The sequence below is a fragment of the Bos javanicus genome, chromosome 8 (assembly GCF_032452875.1).
Source record: "Bos javanicus breed banteng chromosome 8, ARS-OSU_banteng_1.0, whole genome shotgun sequence".
In the NCBI taxonomy this organism is placed as follows: Eukaryota; Metazoa; Chordata; class Mammalia; order Artiodactyla; family Bovidae; genus Bos; species Bos javanicus.
In genome coordinates this window covers 1,209,382-1,232,019 of record NC_083875.1, presented here as the reverse complement: position 1 = coordinate 1,232,019, position 22,638 = coordinate 1,209,382, and the positions used below count along the sequence as shown (strand labels likewise).

The 22,638-nt window shown below is 43.7% G+C and overlaps 1 protein-coding gene across 1 annotated transcript in view; it reads left to right on the top strand.

Annotated features, from left to right (window-relative positions):
- Positions 1–22,638, top strand: part of DDX60 (DExD/H-box helicase 60) — a 133,026-nt gene that overhangs the window by 85,194 nt on the left and 25,194 nt on the right. The window contains 10 exon segments of the mRNA XM_061427015.1: positions 1,153–1,298; positions 1,337–1,346; positions 2,015–2,154; positions 3,784–3,933; positions 6,603–6,722; positions 7,631–7,741; positions 13,699–13,812; positions 14,834–14,999; positions 15,098–15,178; positions 15,181–15,226. Of these exon segments, the coding sequence (XP_061282999.1) occupies positions 1,153–1,298; positions 1,337–1,346; positions 2,015–2,154; positions 3,784–3,933; positions 6,603–6,722; positions 7,631–7,741; positions 13,699–13,812; positions 14,834–14,999; positions 15,098–15,178; positions 15,181–15,226 (1,084 nt within the window).

Here is a 22,638-nt window from a genome sequence, read left to right as displayed (position 1 = left end):
AACTCCCGCCGCGTTTGCCTGGCATGCTGAGTTTCTATGTGCTACTTTACAACTGCCACAGTAGACAGGAGAAACGAAAAGCAGAGGTAGAAAGAAGCAGATGAGGGAGAGACACAGCTGGGTAGAGACATGCAAGTTGGTGGCAGATGACATGACCAGGGGCCAGTACGCCACCAACTGACTGTTCTTCCGAGTGAATCTCACTAATCTGTTTTGATCGTCTCCACACGCGAATCCACGAAGCACATGGTCACTCCCCGACATTCTATACTAACTTCCATCCTACCTGCAAAGTCAGTCTTTCCTGAGGACCTTGCCACAGCAAAAAGCACAAGGCTTGGTCTCTGGCATCGCTCTAATTAAGAGACTGTGTCAGGATTTGCAGATGGTGGCTGTGAAAGAGAGCAGGATTAGCAGTGGCTTACCCCCTGGGGCAGCGGGGGCTGCAAGGAGAATCCATGTTAAAGCTCTTTTGTAGCCTTTATAGCATTGGTAAGTGTTTGGTAATGTTTGTAAATAAAGTGTAGGTTGATTGGAAGAAAGAGGGGATCAAAACAGCCCTAAATGTGGAGTATGAAAAAGCCAGCTGTGGGGAGGAAGAGAGAGTATGTCTGTGACCTAAAAACAGGAGAGGAATTAGCCAAGTCTGGGTCCAGTGGGGTTACAGACCCGTTGAATTAAAGGCTTTAATGTTTACACCACATATTTATGTCTGGTCACTGTTAGGATTCAATACATCTTGCCAAGTTTTAGCCAGATTGTTAAAGTTATCTCAGTATTTTTCTTTGAATATAGTAGAGAAGGCATGGAAATACTAGTTGGAGAAAGATTTGTGTTCCTCTGAACTTAGACCAATTTGGGTTTTAATGACCTTATTTTTGTCATGAACTACAAGATTTTTCTTTTTCTCCAACACTTACATGGCTACCTCTCAATTATCCATGGAGGGTGATGGAGTGTATATAGCTGCATTTTAATTTTATTGAGTTTTCTGTATTCCAAAACCTCCATTAATTCTGAGTAAATAGTGAGTTTAATTGGGACAGGTTGACTGGCCAAGTGACTAATCTTGGATAATCAAACATTTGTTATTTTTGATAGCCTTTTAAAACAGTTTTGTCGTATATTCTTTACCAAGGTGAAACCACGAAGACTTAAGTATAGCTGTGCAGATGGTGAAAAGGATCTGCTCTGTGATGGAAAAATACCCAGAGCTTCGGCAGGAGGCAGACCGGCAACTCATAGCCAGGTGCCTGCGGTGTTCAGGGTTCAAGGAGCTGGCGAGTTCTTTGCATCCAGTGCATGATGTTTTCAGAAGAGCTCCATTTTAATAGAGCAGCTGTTAGGTGTACAGAAAGTGTCTTGTACAGTCACCTCCTGGCAAACTTTTTCTATTGAAAATACTAGCTTCAAGTTCTTAATCATTATTAGTAATCCAGATGCCCCAACCTGAAAAGTGAAAGTGAAAGTGAAGTCGCTCAGTCGTGTCCGACTCTTTGCGACTCCATGGACTGTAGCCTACCAGGCTTCTCCATCCATGGGATTTTCCAAGCAAGAGTACTAGAGTGGGGTGCCATTTCCTTCTCCAAGTAACCTAGAACTGGAACATTTTACAAATGCTTCTCTGGACAAGCAAATTGAATATTAGATAGTCTCTGCAGACCCTTAAAACTAGTCCTGTGTTTAATTCTAGGAGAACACTAAAAGCTATATCGTGATTGTTCAGTTGTCTTTGTATCAGATTGTAGCTCAAGTACTGTGATGGGTATTTGAAAATCTTGATGTCTGCTATTTACTCTTAGTTAAGATAATGATTTAGATGGTAGAAGATTTTTTCAATAAATACTTCAAAATTTCAAAGATGGTAAAATGCTTTTCTGATAAAAATTAGTTTTCAGTCATTTTATTTTAAAAATAAAATAAATAATTTTGATCACTTAAATGATGTTAAAGTTTAAAATCACTTTCAAGTTGGGCTTTTAAACTAATACAGGTCACAGGAAAGGGCATAAAGGAGAAGAAAAAGGACAAATACTCACAGTGGGCCTTGGGCCAGCCCGGTTTTAGCTGCAGTTCATGGGCCACCATCTGGTGCATGAAGAGAGGAAAGATCCAGACCCCAGAGTTCAAGACTTTGTTCCTGACAACTGGCAGGTAATGCCTGAATTTTCTATTGTATAATTAAATCTGATCTCAGAAGCTACTCATGATTGTAGTTCTTCATATCATGTTTGGCATGAAATTCTTAATATTGAATCATGTCATTTAAAACTGCTACAGGAAATGTCAAATGTGAACTTTTTCCCACTTAAAGAAAGTGAATTTTCCATATCATCCACTTTTGTAAGTGGACCATCTTCTTGGAGGTGTTCTGGTGGATTCACATGTGTGTCTTTGAAGTTCTGACTGTATCATATGGAGCAGCCTCCAAGGTTCCCCTGAGTCAGTAGGGTTCCTGTGTAAATACAGAAAAGTGTACAGAGATTCAGGGAGGTTAAACAGTATAGACAGTCATTTAGGTATTTACAGCCGATATCTGGGACCATAGTAACTGCTTTTCTATAAATATGTGTAAGAATAATATTGATGGATATAAAATTAGGAATAAAAGGACGCGTTTCTGCATTGGTCCAACCTTATGAATTAAACATGCTTACCTACAAGAGAGCCATTTCAGAGGTTCACTCTCACAGGCTGTCTCACCAGCATCTGACTTTGTCCTCCTTGTGTTGGTGCTGGCGGTGCTGGTCGCCCACAGGCTCTCTGCTGCTGCTCGAAGCGGGGCCCAGGTCCTTCCTGCCTGAGGGCAGGCCTGGGGCTGCCGAGGGCTTCCAGGAATCCTACACACACCACACTGCTGATGCTGCCTTCGCTCTGAGGTGCAGCCCAGAGTGGACTTGGATTCAGATAGCGAGTAGGGTGGGCTTTGGAGGACTATTGTGTCTTCTGCCCATCACATGGTCTCTCTATCCTTTGATGAGTCATCATTTTGATGAATGAAAGCGCAGGCTGAAGGATGGGAATCTGTTTTAATGAAGGACCCACAGGCCCTCTAAAGTAGGGCCATTCTTCTTTTTACAAAGGAGAAGATAAGTAGTAAAATGCTAATTATTGATTTTTTTTTCTATTCAGCTACTTTTTCACCCTCACAAAAATACATATTCTTAGATCTTCATTTCTCTAAGCCAAGGTGCACTTAATGACAAGTCATCAGACTTGTTCTGACTCAGTCTCCATTTTTCACACAAAGCCCACCTTTGTATGCTCAAAAGCACTGTGGTCCTCTCTGCTGGGAGAGGCAGTGAGCTCCTCACAAGTTCTCTAGGATCTCTTGGCGTGTTTTCAGCTCCCAACCACTGCTTTGCGGCACAGTGTTTCTGGCCCAAGCTCGCTCTGCTTGCGGCAAGTCAGTAAGTCGGGAGGCAAGTTGTTGGGATAAGAGTTTTAATCAGAAAGCCAGCAGACCCAGAAGACGGCAGACTAGTGTCTCAGAAAACCATCTCCCTCAGTTCCAGTTCAGACTCCTTTTACACACAAGAGGTGGGGGGGGGGCATGACCAATTGCCAAGAAGGACCACGCAGGTGGCTGGTTGACAGTTGCTCTTAATGGTCGCTTGCTTGGGGGAGGGGCCCAGTGTGGCACCGACCCCCAAGGGAAACAAGCTGCTAGAGCCCACACCTGCCCTGGTGCCATTAGAAGGGAATTATGAGGGGGGTGTCTTCACGTACTGGTTTTGCTGTTGCTGCACCTGGTGCTGACGTGACAGTGCTCTGAATCTGCAGCAAGAGCTCCTGGACATGGTGGACAAGAACAAGTCTGCAGTTATCTCAGCCCCAAAGTCCTCTGGGAAGACCTAAGCCTCCTACTACTGCATGGAGAGGGTGCTACATGAGGGCAATGAGGGGGTGGTCATGTATGCGGCCCCCACCAAGGTACCTCCCAGGGCTGGGGGTTGTTCCCAGGTGACAAGGGGGTGCTCGTGGATGTGGCCCCCACTAAGGTAACAATAAAGTAAATTTTCTCATTTACTCCTGAACCTCCTTTTTTGAAATAAGCCCATGGTCATCTGGTAGATTACCCCACTTTATTTTTTTTCCAGTTTATTTTTTCAATTTTTATTGAGGTAAAATTGACATGTAACATATTAATTTTGGGTGTACACCATAAAGGTCAGTAATGGTGTATATTGTGACGTGATCACTACAATAATTCTAGTTACCATGAATCACCTCATACCCTTGTGATGAGAACTTTGGACTACACTCTTGGCAGCTTTCAGGTACACAATGTTGCTCAGGTATACAGTGTTATTAGGAGTAGTCACTATTACATCCAGGACTGACTTACAACTGGAATTTTGTACCTTTTGACCCCTTCCCACTTTCCCCTGCCCCCTCCCCCACCCACCATCTGCACCAACCACCAGTCTGTTCTGTTCCGTGAGTGTTACTTTATCTTCTGTGCTTTCTCCTTCCAGTTTGAGAGCCTAAAGTAACACTCTCCTTGGAGGGTTGTGAGGGAGAGTCTGGACTTGCAGCCTTTTCGTTCAGCTTTTTGCTGTAACTGAGCGAGGCACCTCCATTTTGCTGGGCAGTGTGGAGTCACTAAGGACCCCACATCACCTCTGCCCTCCATGGGGCGTATCTAGTCTGCTCTCGGGCGTCAGTTCCTGGCCTGTTCCTCACGCCCAGTGGTTTTGCCATATTTGTTTTATGGCTAGAACCACCTAAAGTCAAACTTAACAACAAAATCTTTGTTATTTAGATGAAAGTTTGATTTCCAGGAAGTATAAGTTTGCATATCCTCATTTACAACCCCTTGTTTTTAATGTGATTACTCTTAAGAAAGGCAGAGTTAGTTGACATAACTTTGATTCTACAGATTAAAATGAGATCTCACTCCATTTTATGGTGTTTATAGGAAAATGTAGTGTTGAGTGACTTAGGGTCAGACTCAGAACCAGATTGATCAACATGTTAAATGAAATTAGCACTTTAGTTTTTACTGTAGCTTTCCATTTTTCACACGTGTGAAAGCAGTAAGTGTTCATAGTAAGAAATTAATAAAAAATACATCAAGAAAAATTAAGCTTGCCGGAAGTGGAATTGGTAATTCAACACAGTACATATTCCTTTTCTAAAAGTTTCAGAAAACAAAAGTGTAGAAGCCAAATTACTCTTCTAAAAGTTTAAATCTATTTTTATTCCCTCTGGAAGTGTATGGAAGTATATATTCTATTATTTTTTAACAACATTCCTATGATTTAAAAATTTTATTTCCATGCTGATAAAAAATTTCCATCTCATATTAAATCTGAATTTCTGTGATTACTGACCGGAGAGTCTTCCCATATGATTTCTGGGCATTGATGTTTCTTTATTCATGAGCTACTTGTTCATGAAATCTGCCCATTTTCTTTTTCTTTTAGTGAAGGGGAATTCCCTTTTTATGATTGGCCAGAACTGTATGTAATAAGTATATTTCTTTTTCTCTCCAAATTATAATCAATATACCTGTGTCATTTTGTCTTTTTACTATCTTGCAACTGTATTAATGGTATTTTGTTAATATTTGTGTAGTCAGATTTATCAGTATTTCCATTTAGCTTTGCCATGTGTGTGCTCAAATATATGAAAATATGTGAAATTGTTCACTTTCTAGTATCTTTATGCTTATGTTTTAAAGTTTACATTTTAATCTAGGTGAAACTTTCTAGGGGCATAAAGTATGAAGTAGAGAGATATGTGTGGGTTTGCACATCCTCAGATTCCACTGGCCGCCACCTGCCTGGTCTGGGGTGAGGATCCCTCACAGATGGAGGTCTGGAGGCCACCCCCAAATACAAGGACCACATGTCCTCCCCACAGCCCACCTCGGCCATTCTCCTAAATAGACTCACAGCTTCTCTCCAAGCCTTGATTGCCCAGGGAGCAGCTGTTTGTTTCTCGTGTGTGGCAACACTTTCTGTTTCTGTCTCTGATGAAGCCATTTTTCCCATTTTACTTTAGGTTGCGGCTATGACCAAGATTCAGGCGTAGTCACACAGCTGGTAGACAGCCTGTGGGTCGGTGTATGAGGGCAAAGGGAGGAGAAAGAGGTGATGAAGCCCCTGCCCCCGCCCCCAGCAGCACGTGTTTTCAGACAGAGCCTGTTGTTGTCTGAGGTTTTACGGGTGCTCTGTCACATGATTCAGTTCAGTCTCTCAGTCATGTCTGACTCTTTACAACCTCATGGACCACAGCACGTCAGGCTTCCCTGTCCATCACCTGTTCCTGGAGCTTGCTCAAACTCATGTCCATTCAGTCAGTGATATTCAACCATTTGATCCTGTGTCATCCCCTTCTCCTGTCTTCAATCTTTCCCAGCATCGGGGTCTTTTCCAATGAGTCAGTTCTTCTCATCAGGTGGCCAAAGTGTTGAAGTTCCAGCTTCAGCATCAGTTCTTCCAATGAACATTGGGACTGATTTCCTTTAGGATGGACTGGTTTGATCTCTTTGCAGTCCAAGGGACTCTCAAGAGTCTTCTCCAACACCATAATTCAAAAACATCAATTCTTCAAATCTGTCACATGATAAACGAATCTCTTTCTTTATCAATCAGGCCCTTCTCAATTAAGCGGCAGCAACCGTTGAGAATCGTTTTAACAAAAATCTGCCAAATAGGGAAAGTCTGTGTGGTGTTTTCACCTGGGACTATTGTCATGATGCCCTGAACTCTCAGGTAGGACACACGCTAACTAATGCCTTGGTTACTGACGTACATGATAGCACTCAGAAGTCTGTCTCAGTAGAAGTGCGGTACCTCCCCAAGGTTTTGTACAAGTAATTTTCTTGAATTTACAAAAGGCATCATCTGGTTTATAAGTGGATTGAAAATGATCTGAAAAACCCCATAGTATAAAAAGTAAAAGCTCCGATTTCCATTCAGAATAACTGTTTCTTGATCTTTCTTGATGAGAAGGATGCTCGTCATGGTTTCAAATGTTATATTTATGGATGCACTTCTGGTGTTAAATAAATCAAACAGTTTTCCTCCTTACTGAACTCACAGAAAATTGTTAAAGCTAAACAAACATCCTGTCCCAACTTCCATAATTGTTTGTTTATTTTTTTAAGATTTTTTTTGATGTGGACCATTTTTAAAGTCTTTATTGAATGTGTTGCAATATTGCTTTTGTTTTGTTTTGTTTTTTTGGCTGTGAGGCATATGGGATCTTAGATCCCTCACCAGGGATCAAACTTACACCGCCTGCATTGGAAGGTGAAGTCTTAACCACTAGACCACCAGAGAAGTTACCCCATCATTGTTAATTTTTAACATTTAACATTTTTCAACCTAAACTGAACCTCAGGGTCGGATTTTGAAGAAATAAATCTGTGACAATTAACTCCTTCTATTGTTATTACCTTGATTGCTCATAAATAAGAATTTAAACTTCAAATCTGATATTTTACCATTTAGACCTACAAAAATTGCAGTTTCATAGTATTCAGAAAAATACATTGCAGCTGTAGTGAAATGTTCTCGGAAACAGTATCATATTTGAGCTATTAGCAGCTCCATTTAGGAGTTTTAACTCTCTCTTTTATATTCTTAGAAGCACATCTGTATGTGGCAAGCGCTCAAAGTGTTCTTGTTTGCGCGTGCTCATCACAGTGCCTGCCTGCTTTGAAATTCTGCTGCTGGCTCCGTACCACCAGCTGTGGGTGAAAAGGATCAGATACATCAGATTTGATGAGGTAGGCTTGGGGTCGTTTCTGTGGGTTGGTTTCCTGGTTGCGTCAGCGCTACACTGAAGAAGTTTGCTGCTTCAGGGCTTTGTCGTCTGTGTGGAGTTTCTGTTGGGTGGCGGGGAACACTGGCCTCTCTGTGAACCACACCAGTCTGTCTTCAGGCTCCGTTTTCCTGTTCTGGCTTAGGACTGGGTATCTGTGTCTGTGGGCCTCTGGAAGGCACAGGAGCTGTCTGTGGTGATCACGGTTTCAGGGAAGCAGAACTAACCACCAGGACATAGGTGTTCCTGGGCAGAGATTCCAAAATCCAATATTTGATCCCTAAAGCAAAGAATTGGGCCTCTAGCAAGGATGTGAGTTACATGAGTTATCTTTTCACTTGTGATGCCAGCAGGAAACCAAGGACATACCCAAAACAGAACAGTGCAAGAAGAGCATTTTCCAAAGGTGTGTGTATAGTAGGGAGGGGGCACTGTGAGGTTAGTGCAGGAATGCCGGGCAAGGAGCCCACCACTTTCCCTAAGGGGACGAGGCAAAGACGTGGTCCTTGAGGCCCACAGGGAGGTTCTGTGTGTGCTGGCCACTTGGGGAGGGCAGCTGCCTTAGTGAGGGTGGCGGGGGGTGGGGGTGGGCGGGCAGGAGGGCACAGCTGGCTCAGGGCAACCTGCCAGGAAGACAGCTGGTGGCACTAAGATCTCATCCTCATTCCCCTCAGGTCTCTTGCCCAGGCTCTCATTTGGCCAAATCCGATGGACCTAGAGAACCCCAGAACCCTTTTGAAGTAGCCTCAGTTTCCCAAGGCAGAGAGAGCAGGATGGAAAATAGACATTTATAGGGCAAATGAAGGGTGCTGAGAACGTTTTTATAGCAGAGTAAGAGTATTTATTCAGGGAAGCTTACAGCATTATAGAAGAATTCTGCTCTAAGGGGCTTTCGGCTTAAAGGGGAAATGATAATAAGCCTGTATTTCACTTAACTTTTCTTGTGTGAACTAGGAGCCACCAAGAAGGCTGTACTTTTGATTTGTTTGAAGCTGACTTCTTGTGTTTATTTCTGCTCAATCTGTATACACTGCATCTTGAAGGCCTTGAATATTCACATTTGCAAAACATCCAACAGCTTTGTCTTTGCACTCCAGTGCCTTGAACTGTCGGAGAAGGCAATGGCAACCCACTCCAGTACTCTTGCCTGGAAAATCCCATGGACGGAGGAGCCTGGAAGGCTGCAGTCCATGTGGTCGCTGAGGGTCGGACACAACTGAGTGACTTCACTTTCACTTTTCACTTTCATGCATTGGAGAAGGAAATGGCAACCCACTCCAGTGTTCTTGCCTGGAGAATCCCAGGGACAGGGGAGCCTGGTGCGTTGCCGTCTATGGGGTCACATAGAGTCGGACACGACTGAAGTGACTTAGAGCAACTTAGCAGTAGCAGCCTTGAACTGTACTCTCATTTCCAAGCTCTGAAATAAAGTGACATGGGGTACCTCAGCTTCCATAGTTTATGTAAGGGTAAAGCTGGAGGTCTTTGGAGACTGATGGCTCTTCTGGCAGAGTCAGGGAAGAGTGCCATGTGTACTTGTAAGGCCACCATTCAGCTGAGTGGTGTGTTATCTGACTGTGTGTGGTCAGTCCCTCAGTCGTGTCTGACTCTTTGCCACTCCATGGACTATAGCCTGCCAGGCTCCTCTGTCCATGGGATTTCTCAGGCAAGAGTAGTGGAGTGGGTTGCCATGCCCTCCTCCAGGGGGTTTTCCCAACCAGGGATCAAACCCGTGTCTCTTGTGCCTCCTGTACTGGCAGGTGGATTCTTCACCATTGTGCTGCCTGGGAAGTCAATAATAAATAGAATTCTCCAGGGAAGAATACTGGAGTTGGTAGCCATTCCCTTTTCCAGGGGATCTTCCTAACTCTGGGATCGAACTTGGGTCTCTTGTGCCTCCTACATTGCAGGCAGGTTCTTTACCATCTGAGCTACCAAACCAAGTGGGCAAGGGAATTTAAAAAAAAATTATCTAATAACTATGATAGTAAGTCCTTTCCAGTTGATTGCCAGGTGTCAGTGTAATCTATTTAAAGGAAACCACTGTGAGATGAAGTATTTCCTGCCATATCATAGACAAGGGTGTCACAGCCTTCAACTATTTTGGCCCTCCAAATGTGACTTTCTGAGCCCCGAGGGTGCCCAGGAAGAACAGTGCACGCTATCTGGCAGCCATGGAGCTGCCACCACTCCCTATGGTAAACAAGGAACTAAGGATGTGAATAGGAGCCGATCAGCGCAGCGAACGCCCACGTTCCTGGGGGAGAGGTGGCCCTGTGTGCTCGAGGGTCTGGCCCCCGCCGACCTCTGCAGTCCCGGCGCGAGTTGTGGCTTCGCCCGCCAGTAAAAAAAAAAAAAAAAAAGGATGTGAACAATCAAATCACAGGGCAGTGGCCCTGGATAGCTGAGATGCGTATGAAAGGGATGATTTCAGTGAGCCCAGACTCTTGCATCTTCCCATACACAGAAAAGTGCATTTCCTTAATGACATATCTCATCTTCCCTCAGTTCAGTTCGGTTCAGTGACTCAAGTCATATTTGACTCTTTGCGACCCTATGGACTACAGGACGTGTTCCCTAATTAGCAATAATCTTTTGATTTTTAGACTACCTGGCCCTTGTTGCAAGCTTCTATATTACCTGACTTCCCACCCTCCCCTCCCCTCCCTGTCTCCTCAGAGCAGTTCTCTCAGGGTCACTTGAGACGCTGTCTCCTGGACTTGAAGCCCTAAAAATTCCCACCAAATGAAACATAACTCTCAACATGTTTAGCTTTTAACTAAAACTTGTGTCCTGTGATTTGATTATTCACATCCTTATTTCCTTGCTCACCACAGGGAGTGGTGGCAGCTCCATGGCTGACAGATAGCAGGTATTGTTGTTCCAGGGCGTCCTCAGGGCTCAGAAATTCACATTTGGATGGCAAAAATAGATGAAAACTTATATTTTATAAGTTGACACCACTTCTGAGGATCTTCCCTAAGTCTAGTTCCATTTGCTTTATCAGGTCAAAGGGCATTCATGAATTCAGCAAGTATAGAAGCAGTGTCTCCACAACGCCAGGCACTATGGGTGTGGGAATGCCCAGGTGTGAGCCACAGACTCACTGGGCCAAAGGATCAGACAGCTGAGCATAGTGTGACTGTGGCAGCCCACTTCCCTGCATATGGTGGTGAGAAGGGGCCGCCTGTCTGACTGTGATGATGGCCAGGTGGGGGATGGGTGCAGCCTGAGGGCAGCTCTGCAGTGCTGGTGGGAAGAGTCTTCCAGTGGGTAACACTGAGCTGAACTCTACAAGTCCAAAAGCAGGTTAAAGCATTCTAAGCAGAGGGAACAGTGTATGTGGAAGCTCTGGGGTAGGAAATTTGTGTTCAGGTGACAAAGCAAAGTCCAGTGTGTCTGGAGAGAAGTAAGCGCATGAAGGGAGAGGGGCTGGAATGAGGCTAGAGAGCCGGCTGGTGGGGGTGGTAACCCCCAACACAATGTTCGCCCTGTTCAGGAGTTTGTATTTTGTTCCGCATGTAGTGGGAAGATATTGAGAAAATGTAACTGGGGACATGGCCTGATTGAGTTCATCCTCGAGACGTGTCTGTTGGCTATGACGTGAAGAGTGCAGGGGTGGGCCCAGGGGAGCTGGGAGGTCAGCCAGAAGGATATTGTGGATGACCTGGGGGCCATGGAAGTGGAGAAAATGCTTAGGTTTGAAAGATATTTTGGAAAGTGAGTTACAGAGGAATTATTGATGGATTGGTTATGGGAATTAAAGGAAAGTGTGTGTTAGGATTTTGTGTTGGCTGAATTTGTCAGTGTTTATATAAACTTGGCATGGTTGGCAAATATGAAACCATGTATGATGATGATTCAAGCTTCCAGGTCTTATTTTCATCTGCTAATTATTTTTTAAATACCAAAATTTATTTAAAACATAAACTCTACATGTGAGTACAAAAATCTGCTATTTTTAAATCAACTGGAAAGTTATTTAACTTATTCAGTCTAAATAATCTAAACTAAAACAACAAACAAAAGCCATTCACCAACTTCTCCCACACACACTTCTTATAACTACATATGTGTTCTGTATATATTTGAGGTTGTTTGTGTATGTGTGTTTTAAGATTTCACATGTGAAATTATTGTTTGTCTTTTTACGTCTGACTTATTGATTTATTTCTCTTAGCATAATGCCCTTGATGTCCTTCCATGATCACAGATGGGAAGATTTCATTCTTTTTTTATAGTTAAATAATATTCCATTCTATGTATACACACTACAGTTTCTTTACCCATACATTCATCCTTCAGTGAACACTTGGGCTGCTTACTATCTTGGCTGTTATACATAGTGCTGCAATAAACATGGGGGATGTATATATCCTTTTGTTTTCTTTGGATAAATACCCAGAAGTGGAATTGCTGGATCATATGGCAGTTCTATTTTTAGTTTATTGAAGAGGAACTAAAAAGCCTCTTGATGAAGGTGAAAGAGGAGAGTGAAAAAGTTGGCTTAAAACTCAACATTCAGAAAACGAAGATCATGGCATCCGGTCCCATCACTTCATGGGAAATAGATGGGGAAACAGTGGAAATAGTGTCAGAATTAATTTTTTTGGGCTCCAAAATCACTGCAGATGGTGATTTCAGCCATGAAATTAAAAGACACTTACTCCTTGGAAGGAAAGTTATGACCAACCTAGATAGCATATTCAAAAGCAGAGACATTACTTTGCCAACAAAGGTCCGTCTAGTCAAGGCTATGGTTTTTCCTGTGGTCATGTATGGATGTGAGAGTTGGACTGTGAAGAAAGCTGAGTGCGGAAGAATTGATGCTTTTGAACTGTGGTGTTGGAGAAGACTCTTGAGAGTCCCTTGGACTGCAAGGAGATCCAACCAGTCCATTCTGAAGGAGATCAGCCCTGGGATTTCTTTGGAAGCAATGATGCTGAAGCTGAAACTCCAGTACTTTGGCCACCTCATGCGAAGAGTTGACTCATTGGAAAAGACTCTGATGCTGGGAGGGATTGGGGGCAGGAGGAGGAGGGGACGACAGAGGATGAGATGGCTGGATGGCATCACTGACTCGATGGACGTGAGTCTGAGTGATCTCCGGGAGTTGGTGATGGACAGGGAGGCCTGGCGTGCTGCGATTCATGGGGTCGCAAAGAGTTGGACACGACTGAGCGACTGAACTGAGCTGAGCTGAACTGAGGAGCCTCTGGTACTATTCTGAATGGCTGTAACCATCTCACATTCCCACTAACAGTGTACAAGGGTTCCTGTTTCACCATACCCTCGCCGACAATATTTTTTTAAATGTGTTTACTTAGTCTCAGAGTAATGGACGTTCAGGTTGCTTTTTAAAATATTTTTGTTTATTTTATATTTTTAGTTTTTGGCTGTGCTGGGTCTTCACTGCTGCATGGGCTCTTCTCTAGTTGCGACGAGTGGGGCTTCGCTCTAGTTGTGGTGCGCAGGCTTCTCATTGCAGTGGCTTCTCTTGTTGTGGAGCATGGGCTCTGGGGCGTGAGGGCTTCATTTGTGGCACATGGGCTCAGTAGTTGCAGCTCCTGGTCTCTAGAGCACAGGCTTAATTGATGTGGTGTGCAGGCTTAGTTGTGCCATGGCTTGTGGGATCTTCCTGGATCAGGGATTGAACCTGTGTCTCCTGGATTAGCAGGTAGATTCTTTACCACTGAGCCACCAGGGAAGCCTCCAGCCAACAGATTTTATTTGTGTTCTTTTTGGTGGTGGCTGTTCTGACAGGTGTGAGTGATATCTCATGTGGTTTTGATTTTCATTTCTCAAGGATGGGTAAAGTTGAGCATCTTTTCATGTAACTATTGGCCATCTCTTTGTTTCCTTTGGAAAGACATCTTTCAGACCTCCTGCTCAGTTTTAATGGAGCATTTTTGTCTTTAATAGGTCCACAGTCTTGGTGGGGAAATTGGAGCAGAAATCTGGGAGCATCTCCTCATTATCCGCTGCCCCTTCCTGGCCCTTTCCACCACCATCAGCAACTCGGAGCATCTGACTTGGGTAGGCCTGAGCTTCGGTCTAGATAGAATACTTACCTGTTTTGAATGTTTGAATGTTATCTTTTCTATATGTGTTCTGGAAAGTTCCATAACCACCTGATGAATCTCTTACCTTATCTCTGAATATTCAGGGAATAAACTCACCCCTCCTGGCAGGTGCTGAGCAAGGCCACGCTCTGTAAAGGAAAAAACCAAGGGTTCCCCCAGCCGGATCTTCAGTTGAGTAGGAAATTTCCCTTGTATCTCAAAAAAGGCTCACCAGAGTGATTGATTTATTTTTCTTTTTCTTTCTCCTTTTGCAAAGAAATAAAATTAAAATAGTATAGTGGCTCCCCTGGTGGCCCAGACAGTAAAGGATCTGTCTGCAATGCAAGAGATCCAGTTTCGATCCCTGGGTCAGGAAGATCCCCTGAAGAAAGGATAGGCTACCCACTCCAGTATTCTTGCCTGGAGAATCCCATGGACAGAGGAACCTGGTGGGCTAGAGTCTGTGGGGTCGCAAAGAGTCAGACACTTTGATTGAACAACAAACACACACATGTATTGACACAGTCTGCCATGGACCTTGAGACTGCTTATGTTGTCCCAGTTTGCAGATGTTTAGAAAGATAGGGAAGCCTTATTAGTTGAAAGCTCCATATCATTTTTCCACTGTGCTAGATCTTTGCCCACTAACAACAATTATAGCAAAGACTCTGATTTGCCAAGTGCCTTTCTAAGTACTTTGCATATGTTGATTTGTCTTAGATGGCCAAAAACCTTTATGATTTATTATTTTAATTGCTGCTGTTAGATAGTTTTCTGACTGCTATTATTATTTCCTTTTAAATATGAAAAACAAGGCACAGAGAGATTTTGTGATTCAACAGAAAGTCTTAGCCCATGGTAAGGAGGCTGGGATTCAATCTTAGGTCATCTGGCTCTAGGGCCTATTCATTTATGTGCAAGTTTTAAGGCACATACCATTTTCTGTATTTTGAAGTACTTGATATTTCAGGAAGTGTTTCCATGTTCTGTCTAAGTAATACGTAATTTAAATTTTAAGGTGGCTACAGTCTGTAAAATGGTACTGGAAACAAGCAGACGGTATGATTGAAAAAAGCATTGCTTCTACAAGAACTGCCAGCTGCCGTGCCAGTTCCCACAAAAATTACTTGCTGATGAAGCAGTCATATAAAGTGAGACTTGGTAGGTTTGTCACATTCATAGGAATTTTGTCTCTTCCTTTCAAGTTATCCCATCATTGTGTGTCCATTCATTGGGAAATTCTTGCTCTTCGCTTCCAGTGCTCTATGAAAAGACCTGCAATGACTTAGAGAAATACATATGTTCAGTGAGCAATCGTGAAATTTCCTTTGACTATTTTCACTGTGTGCTGCATTGACAACGGACCATGTGAGTGATACTTCTGCCGTGTTTGTTCTGAGCAAAGGTTATTATTTATGTCATATTGCAGAGCTGCCTGGGTGGTACTCATCAGAATTACAGAATCAGTACTTTTAACAGATATTTAATCTGAGTTTTAAAAGTAACAAGAATAACTTCCCAGTTTTTATCTATTCCTTAATGGTGTTCAGTTCAGTTCAGATGAGTCGCTCAGTTGTGTCTGACTCTTTGTGACCCCATGAATTGCAGCACGCCAGGCCTCCCTGTCCATCACCAACTCCCAGAGTTCACCCAGACTCACATCCATCAAGTCAGTAATGCCATCCAGCCATCTCATCCTCTGTCGTCCCCTTCTCCTCCTGCCCCAATCCCTCCCAGCATCAGAGTCTTTTCCAATGAGTCAACTCTTCGAATGAGGTGGCCAAAGTACTGGAGTTTCAGCTTCAGCATCATTGCTTCCAAAGAAATCCCAGGGCTGATCTCCTTCAGAATGGACTGGTTGGATCTCCTTGCAGTCCAAGGGACTCTCAAGAGTCTTCTCCAACACCACAGTTCAAAAGCATCAATTCTTCAGTGCTCAGCCTTCTTCACAGTCCAACTCTCACATCCATACATGACCACAGGAAAAACCATAGCCTTGACTAGACCAAACTTTGTTGGCAAAGTAATGTCTCTGCTTTTGAATATGCTATCTAGGTTGGTCATAACTTTCCTTCCAAGGAGTAAGTGTCTTTTAATTTCATGGCTTCAGTAACCATCTGCAGTGATTTTGGAGCCCAGAAAAATAAAGTCTAACACTGTTTCCACTGTTTCCCCATCTATTTCCCATGAAGTGATGGGACCGGATGCCATGATCTTCATTTTCTGAATGTTGAGTTTTAAGCCAACTTTTTCACTTTCCTCTTTCACTTTCATCAAGAGGCTTTTGAGTTCCTCTTCACTTTCTGCCATAAGGGTGGTGTCATCTGCATATCTGAGGTTATTGATATTTCTCCTGGCAATCTTGATTCCAGCTTGTGCTTCTTCCAGCCCAGCATTTCTCATGATGTACTCTGCATATAAGTTAAATAAGCAGGGTGACAATATACAGCCTTGACATACTTCTTTTCCTATTTGGAACCAGTCTGTTGTTCCATGTCCAGTTCTAACTGTTGCTTCCTGACCTGCATATAGGTTTCTCAAGAGGCAGTTCAGGTGGTCAGGTATTTCCATCTCTTCCAGAATTTTCCACAGTTTATTGTGATCCACACAGTCAAAGGCTTTGGCATAGTCAATGAAGCAGAAATAGATGTTTTTCTGGAACTCTCTTGCTTTTTTGATGATCCAGCGGATGTTGGCAATTTGATCTCTGGTTCCTCTGCCTTTTCTAAAACCAGCTTGAACATCTGGAAATGCCTCTGCAAAACTTAAAAATGACTCAACACTTAACCTGAAGTTTTTTGGGTTGATTTTTCTTTATTCTTAGATGTTATCTTTGCCCATTTTCCTTCTTCTCAGCACCCATGTCCATCTATCCACCTTTTTGGACACTGTCTCTTCTCTTAGTGCAGCTACAACTTTGTGTGGACAGTGTCTCATACATGTGAGAATTTGATCAATGTGAATTAGGTTAGACAAGGAAAAGGTGCTTTTTACTGACATAGCAATCACAGTGTGATGTTTTGGTAGTAAATCAGTAAGGTGGAAGTCTTAAGGAGACCTCATTTGGGGCTCTGGGGTTTGAGTGGAGGAAGATTTCTTAATTTTCCTTTTCCATTCTATTCTGAGGATGGCCCATTAAAGCTTTGGTTGCCTCTCAAAGTGATAATTAGGCAATAGTTTTCCTTCCTTCCAAGACTGAACAAGTTAAATATACTCTGAATTCTGTTGTCAGGTGAAGCCTTGTAGTCTGACAGTTTTTAAGCCACATGCAGTTTTCTTTAGTTACAATAGTTGATGTCATAGGGAGTAGTTTCAAGTTCTGCCTGAATGACGTATCTGGATCAGAAACCTATCTTAGGTAAATAAATAGGATAATTCTGATCCTTCTGAGCCTGTGATGGCTTTCTCTTGCAAACAGCCAAAGGCACAGCTCCTTGGTCAGGCTTCTGAGGTCTTTCAGGACCCAGCCCCAAGTGCTTCTGCTCATCTACTTGATGGATTTTACTGGACGCCCTCATGGTTTATCTGTAAACTGGAGTGTTTCACCACAGATGCACAGTACCAGTCATCCAGACCCTGTTCAATTTTGATGGCTCTTCAAGTGGGCCTTAGAAAGCATCACTATGAACAAAGCTAGTGGAGGTGATAGAATTCCAGTTGAGCTATTCCAAATCCTGAAAGATGATGCTGTGAAAGTGCTGCACTCAATATGCCAGCAAATTTGGAAAACTCAGCAGTGGCCACAGGACTGGAAAAGGTCAGTTTTCATTCCAATCCCAAAGAAAGGCAATGCCAAAGAATGCTCAAACTACTGCACAATTGCATTCATCTCACACGCTAGTAAAGTAATGCTCAAAATTCTCCAAGCCAGGCTTCAGCAATATGTGAACCTTGAACTTCCTGATGTTCAAGCTGATTTTAGAAAAGGCAGAGGAACCAGAGATCAAATTGCCAACATCTGCTGGATCATGGAAAAAGCAAGAGAGTTCCAGAAAAACATCTATTTCTGCTTCATTGACTATGCCAAAGCCTTTGACTGTGTGGATCACAATAAACTGTGGAAAATTCTGGAAGAGATGGGAATACCAAACCACCTGATCTGCCTCTTGAGAAATCTGTATGCAGGTCAGGAAGCAACAGTTAGAACTGGACATGGAACAACAGATTGATTCCAAAGAGGAAAAGGAGTACGTTAAGGCTGTATATTGTCACCCTGCTTATTTAACTTATATGCAGAGTACATCATGAGAAATGCTTGACTGGAAGAAACACAAGCTGTAATCAAGATTACTGGGAGAAATATCAATAACCTCAGATATGCAGATGACACCACCCTTGTGGCAGAAAGTGAAGAGGAACTCAAAAGCCTCTTGATGAAAGTGAAAGTGGAGAGTAAAAAAATTGGCTTAAAGCTCAACATTCAGAAAATGAAGATCATGGCATCCGGTCCCATCACTTCATGGGAAATAGATGGGGAAACAGTGGAAATAGTGTCAGACTTTATTTTTCTGGGCTCCAAAATCACTGCAGATGGTTACTGAAGCCATGAAATTAAAAGATGCTTACTCCTTGGAAGGAAAGTTATGACCAACCTAGATAGCATATTCAAAAGCAGAGACATTACTTTGCCAACAAAGTTTGGTCTAGTCAAGGCTATGGTTTTTCCTGTGGTCACGTATGGATGTGAGAGTTGGACTGTGAAGAAGGCTGAGCACCAAAGAATTGATGCTTTTGAACTGTGGTGTTGGAGAAGACTCTTGAGAGTCCCTTGGACTGCAAGGAGATCCAACCAGTCCATTCTGAAGGAGATCAGCCCTGGGATTTCTTTGGAAGCAATGATGCTGAAGCTGAAACTCCAGTACTTTGGCCACCTCATGCGAAGAGTTGACTCATTGGAAAAGACTCTGATGCTGGGAGGGATTGGGGGCAGGAGGAGAAGGGGACGACAGAGGATGAGATGGCTGTATGGCATCACTGACTCGATGGTCGTGAGTCTCAGTGAACTCTGGGAGTTGGTGATGGACAGGGAGACCTGGCGTGCTGTGATTGTTGGGCTCTCAAAGAGTCGGACACGACTGAGCGACTGATCTGATCTCATGGGAAATCTCTTCAGAATCCTCTGTGACCTGCTTAGCTGGAGGGAGTCTTCTCTCCATGCACCTGGTCTGTATTTCCTGTCCAACAACAGTCGTGGTTGGCTTGCTGCTGAAGTTCCTTAAGAGCTTGTCTTCTTACTGGAATAATTCCTTGAAGACAGATTTTCTGTCTTTGTGGCTTGTAATTAACTGGATTGAAACGTTTGTTACATGAATATAGACACCCAGGGTGAGCACATTCTTTGGGTTCTAAGGAGTTTACGTATCTTGCCTCCTGTAACCTTTGCAACAATAGGATGGATGCCTTACTGATACTCCCGTTTGACAAGCGAGGGAGGTAGGGCGGAGAGAACCTGTACTGCCGAGGAAGGGGTGGGACTGGGGTGCGGTCTCAGACGGATGACCCCAGAGCCTGCAGCTTCATCGCTGTATTCTGAACAGACTGGTGGACAGATGCGTGAGTGAGCGACTGAGTGAGAATCACGTTATGGCCTTTGGGCTGTGACACAGTAGCTTCTAAGAGCAATGGAATGAGTTCAGTGCGGTAATTTTCCAATAGGATTTCATTATGGGACTTTCTTTTTTGTGTGGCAATGGCTCCATCTACATCTAAAGAAAACTGAAATGTGGGTGAAATTCCTGTGACCTAACTCACACTCCAAAACTGGAGTAGTGGTGATAACCCGCACATAGATAACAAGCCCCCTTTCTCTGTGTCCATCTCCTCTTCTCTTCTCTTTCCGTCTTGTCTCCAGGCATCTCAGTGCAGCATTTACACAGTCCTCCATTCTGTGTAGATGGTTCAGGGCAGACTGTCTTTAGGTGGCAGTGAGCAGAGGGATTGGGAGAACTTGGTGAGTTTGGCATCTTGCTCCAAGTGCCTGTCTGCTATCTCAGTGGCTATTAATGGATGGCTGGGAAGCCGACCCAGCTACTCTAACCCCATGTGACTCCTGCAAAGGTCATGCTGCTGCATGAGTCTCCTTTGCAATAGGAACGCAGCTTGGATGGCATTAAATGTGTATGTTGACCGTTGTGTGTGTAGCGTGTGTTCACATGGAGTGTTTCCTACAGCATCAGTGGTAAAAGGCATGGCAGCCTCCCTGAACAAGGAGACGATCTCTGATCTTGTGTAGTAGACCTCAGGTGGACGTGAGGAGGTTGGGTGGTGAGGCAACATGAACAGAAGAGCTGTCCCCATAGATGTCTGTGCTCTGGCTCTGTTGTCACACGGGTGGCTCTAGAAGGAAGGGCTGAGTAGCTTGGGCCTGCCTCCATGTGAGGCTCATTTCTGGCACAGGGTGGAGTCCAACCTTGTCACCAGCTATCTGGCCACTCGGGGACAGCTGTTGGGACAGGGGTGTCAGCCCCAGCAAGTGTGGGAGGGGCTGCCCGTCTGTCTGCTGCCCATGGAACTGTGCTTCCCGTCACCTGCGGGGTTGGGGACAATGCGATTTGCCAAAACACCTTCGTGGTGTGATGCTGTGTGCTCATAAGTGAAGGAGGGTGGGAACCTGTGACCTTTTATCTCTCTTCCTTGTCTCCCTGGGCTGGCTCATTAGTTGTCGCACAGTGAACACCAGCTGAATGGAATGGTGTGGCCCAGCTTTTGGCCACGAGTTGTTAAATTGATTAGAAAATGAAGACCTATAAGTTGGTCATTCATCAGGCACATGGAAGGTCGAGGCGCTGGTCACATCCTGGGTGTTTTCCTAGGCCTGTGCCACGTGTTGTGTAGCTTAGTTCTGAGGGCAAAGGCAGTACTTCTCTCCATGGTGGAAATAAGGGCATGCAGGCTTTTGTAAGAGGCTAAGAAACCAAATGCATTCTAGGGACCAAACCAGAACAATTATATCTTAAAAATTATGATAGTTCTTGTATTTATTTTATTTGGACAAGATATTGTTGTTGTTCAGTCGCCTAGTCATGTCTGACTCTTTGAGACCCCATGGACTGCAAGTTGCCACTTTTACGTAGTAATAATAAGAGAACAAATGCTAACATTCCAAAGCAAGATATTCAAATACTATTTGGCGAAAAGCAATTTTTTCTGTTCAGCTAGTTCACTGCTCAGGTTGAGATGCTGAACTGTCGTCCAGGCACTCACCTACATTCTGTTGATTTTTACAACCTCAGTCAAAGCCCAATTATTTTAATTGAAGTATGTTTGGCATAAAACCTTGTATAAGTTTAAGGGGTACAGCATGGTGATTTGGTATATTTATTTTGCAGTATGAAAGCCACCTGTGTCAAGTCTGAGTCCTCATCCTTTTTTATTTTATTTTATTTTTTGTGGTGGGACAATTAAGATCTAGTCCCAGCATGTTTAGGGCTCCCCAGGTGGCTCAGTGGTAAAGAACCTTCCTGCCAGTGCAGGTTTGATCCTGAGTCGGGAAGATCCCCTGGAGGAGGAAGTGGCAACCCACTCCAACATTCTTGCCTGGGAAATCTCATGGACAGAGAAGCCTGGTGGGCCACAGTCCATGGGGATGCAAAGGGTCAGATATGAGCATACACACATCCTCAGCATGTTAGTGTTCATAATACAGCTTTGTTGTCTGTAGTCACTGTACTGGGCATTAGCTCTTCAGGTCTTACTTATCTCCTAGTTTAAAGTCCAAAACCTTGTGCTGAAGTGTTTGTCTTATTTGCTTTTACTGCAGTCTGTAAGGTGGCAAAAGAGATACTTGGATCCTATGTTGTAGATGAGGAAACAGCATTTAGGGGTGGAATTAGAATTAGATCTTCTGATTCAAACTTGACTGTACTTTCCAGCCTAATAAACAGTTTTTTTTAACTGTATTATTTGAAGTGGCTTTTTTTGGCCTTGAATTTCCAAACCTGAGTTTCATAACTTAGTAGCTGTTTATTAAAACTCATTCCCTATTGTCAAATAACTTTGGAGAAATCTGTGTACATAGCCCCTTCTTGAAGACATAACCTTTCCAATGAGAAATCTTGAGGAAGCCTATTCATAAACCAACCCCCCACCCAACCTTTTCTTTTGAAGGAAATCTGCCAGCATTTTAGGGATCATAGTTTCACAGGCAGTGGATTTGTAGCAATAGTGGTTGAATCCAACAGAATTTACTGCAATACAAGCTTTTGGAGAACAGGACTTTTAAAATATTTTAAAATATCTGAGGAAAAATGAATTACATGGATATCCAGAGGGCTTAAAGCAGAACCGAGTCAGTGACCTGGGGAGAAGTTTCCTTGAGTGTTGTGAAGGTGACCTTCAAGTGATCTTCAGTTCAGTTCAGTTCAGGCACTCAGTCGTGTCCAAGTCTTTGTGACCCCATGAATCACAGCATGCCAGGCCTCCCTGTCCATCACGAACTCCCAGAGTTCACCCAAACTCATGCCCATCGAGTTGGTGATGCCATCCAGCCATCTCATCCTCTGTCGTCCCCTTCTCCTCCTGCCCCCAATCCCTCCCAGAATCAGTCTTTTCCAATGAGTCAACTGTTCGCATGAAGTGGCCAAAGTACTGGAGTTTCAGCTTTAGCATCAGTCCTTCCAAGTGATCTTAGTACTTGAGAAAGTCAGACTTGCCACTTTCAGGCTAGTGCTCAAAAGCCAGGAACCATATTCATAATGAAATCACTTTCACTTCTGGTGCCAGGGTGGATGCTGTGTGTTCTTGTCTGAACTGAGTTTGCAGATCTTTTAGACACCCCCTCACCTCTACCCTTATAGAGAAC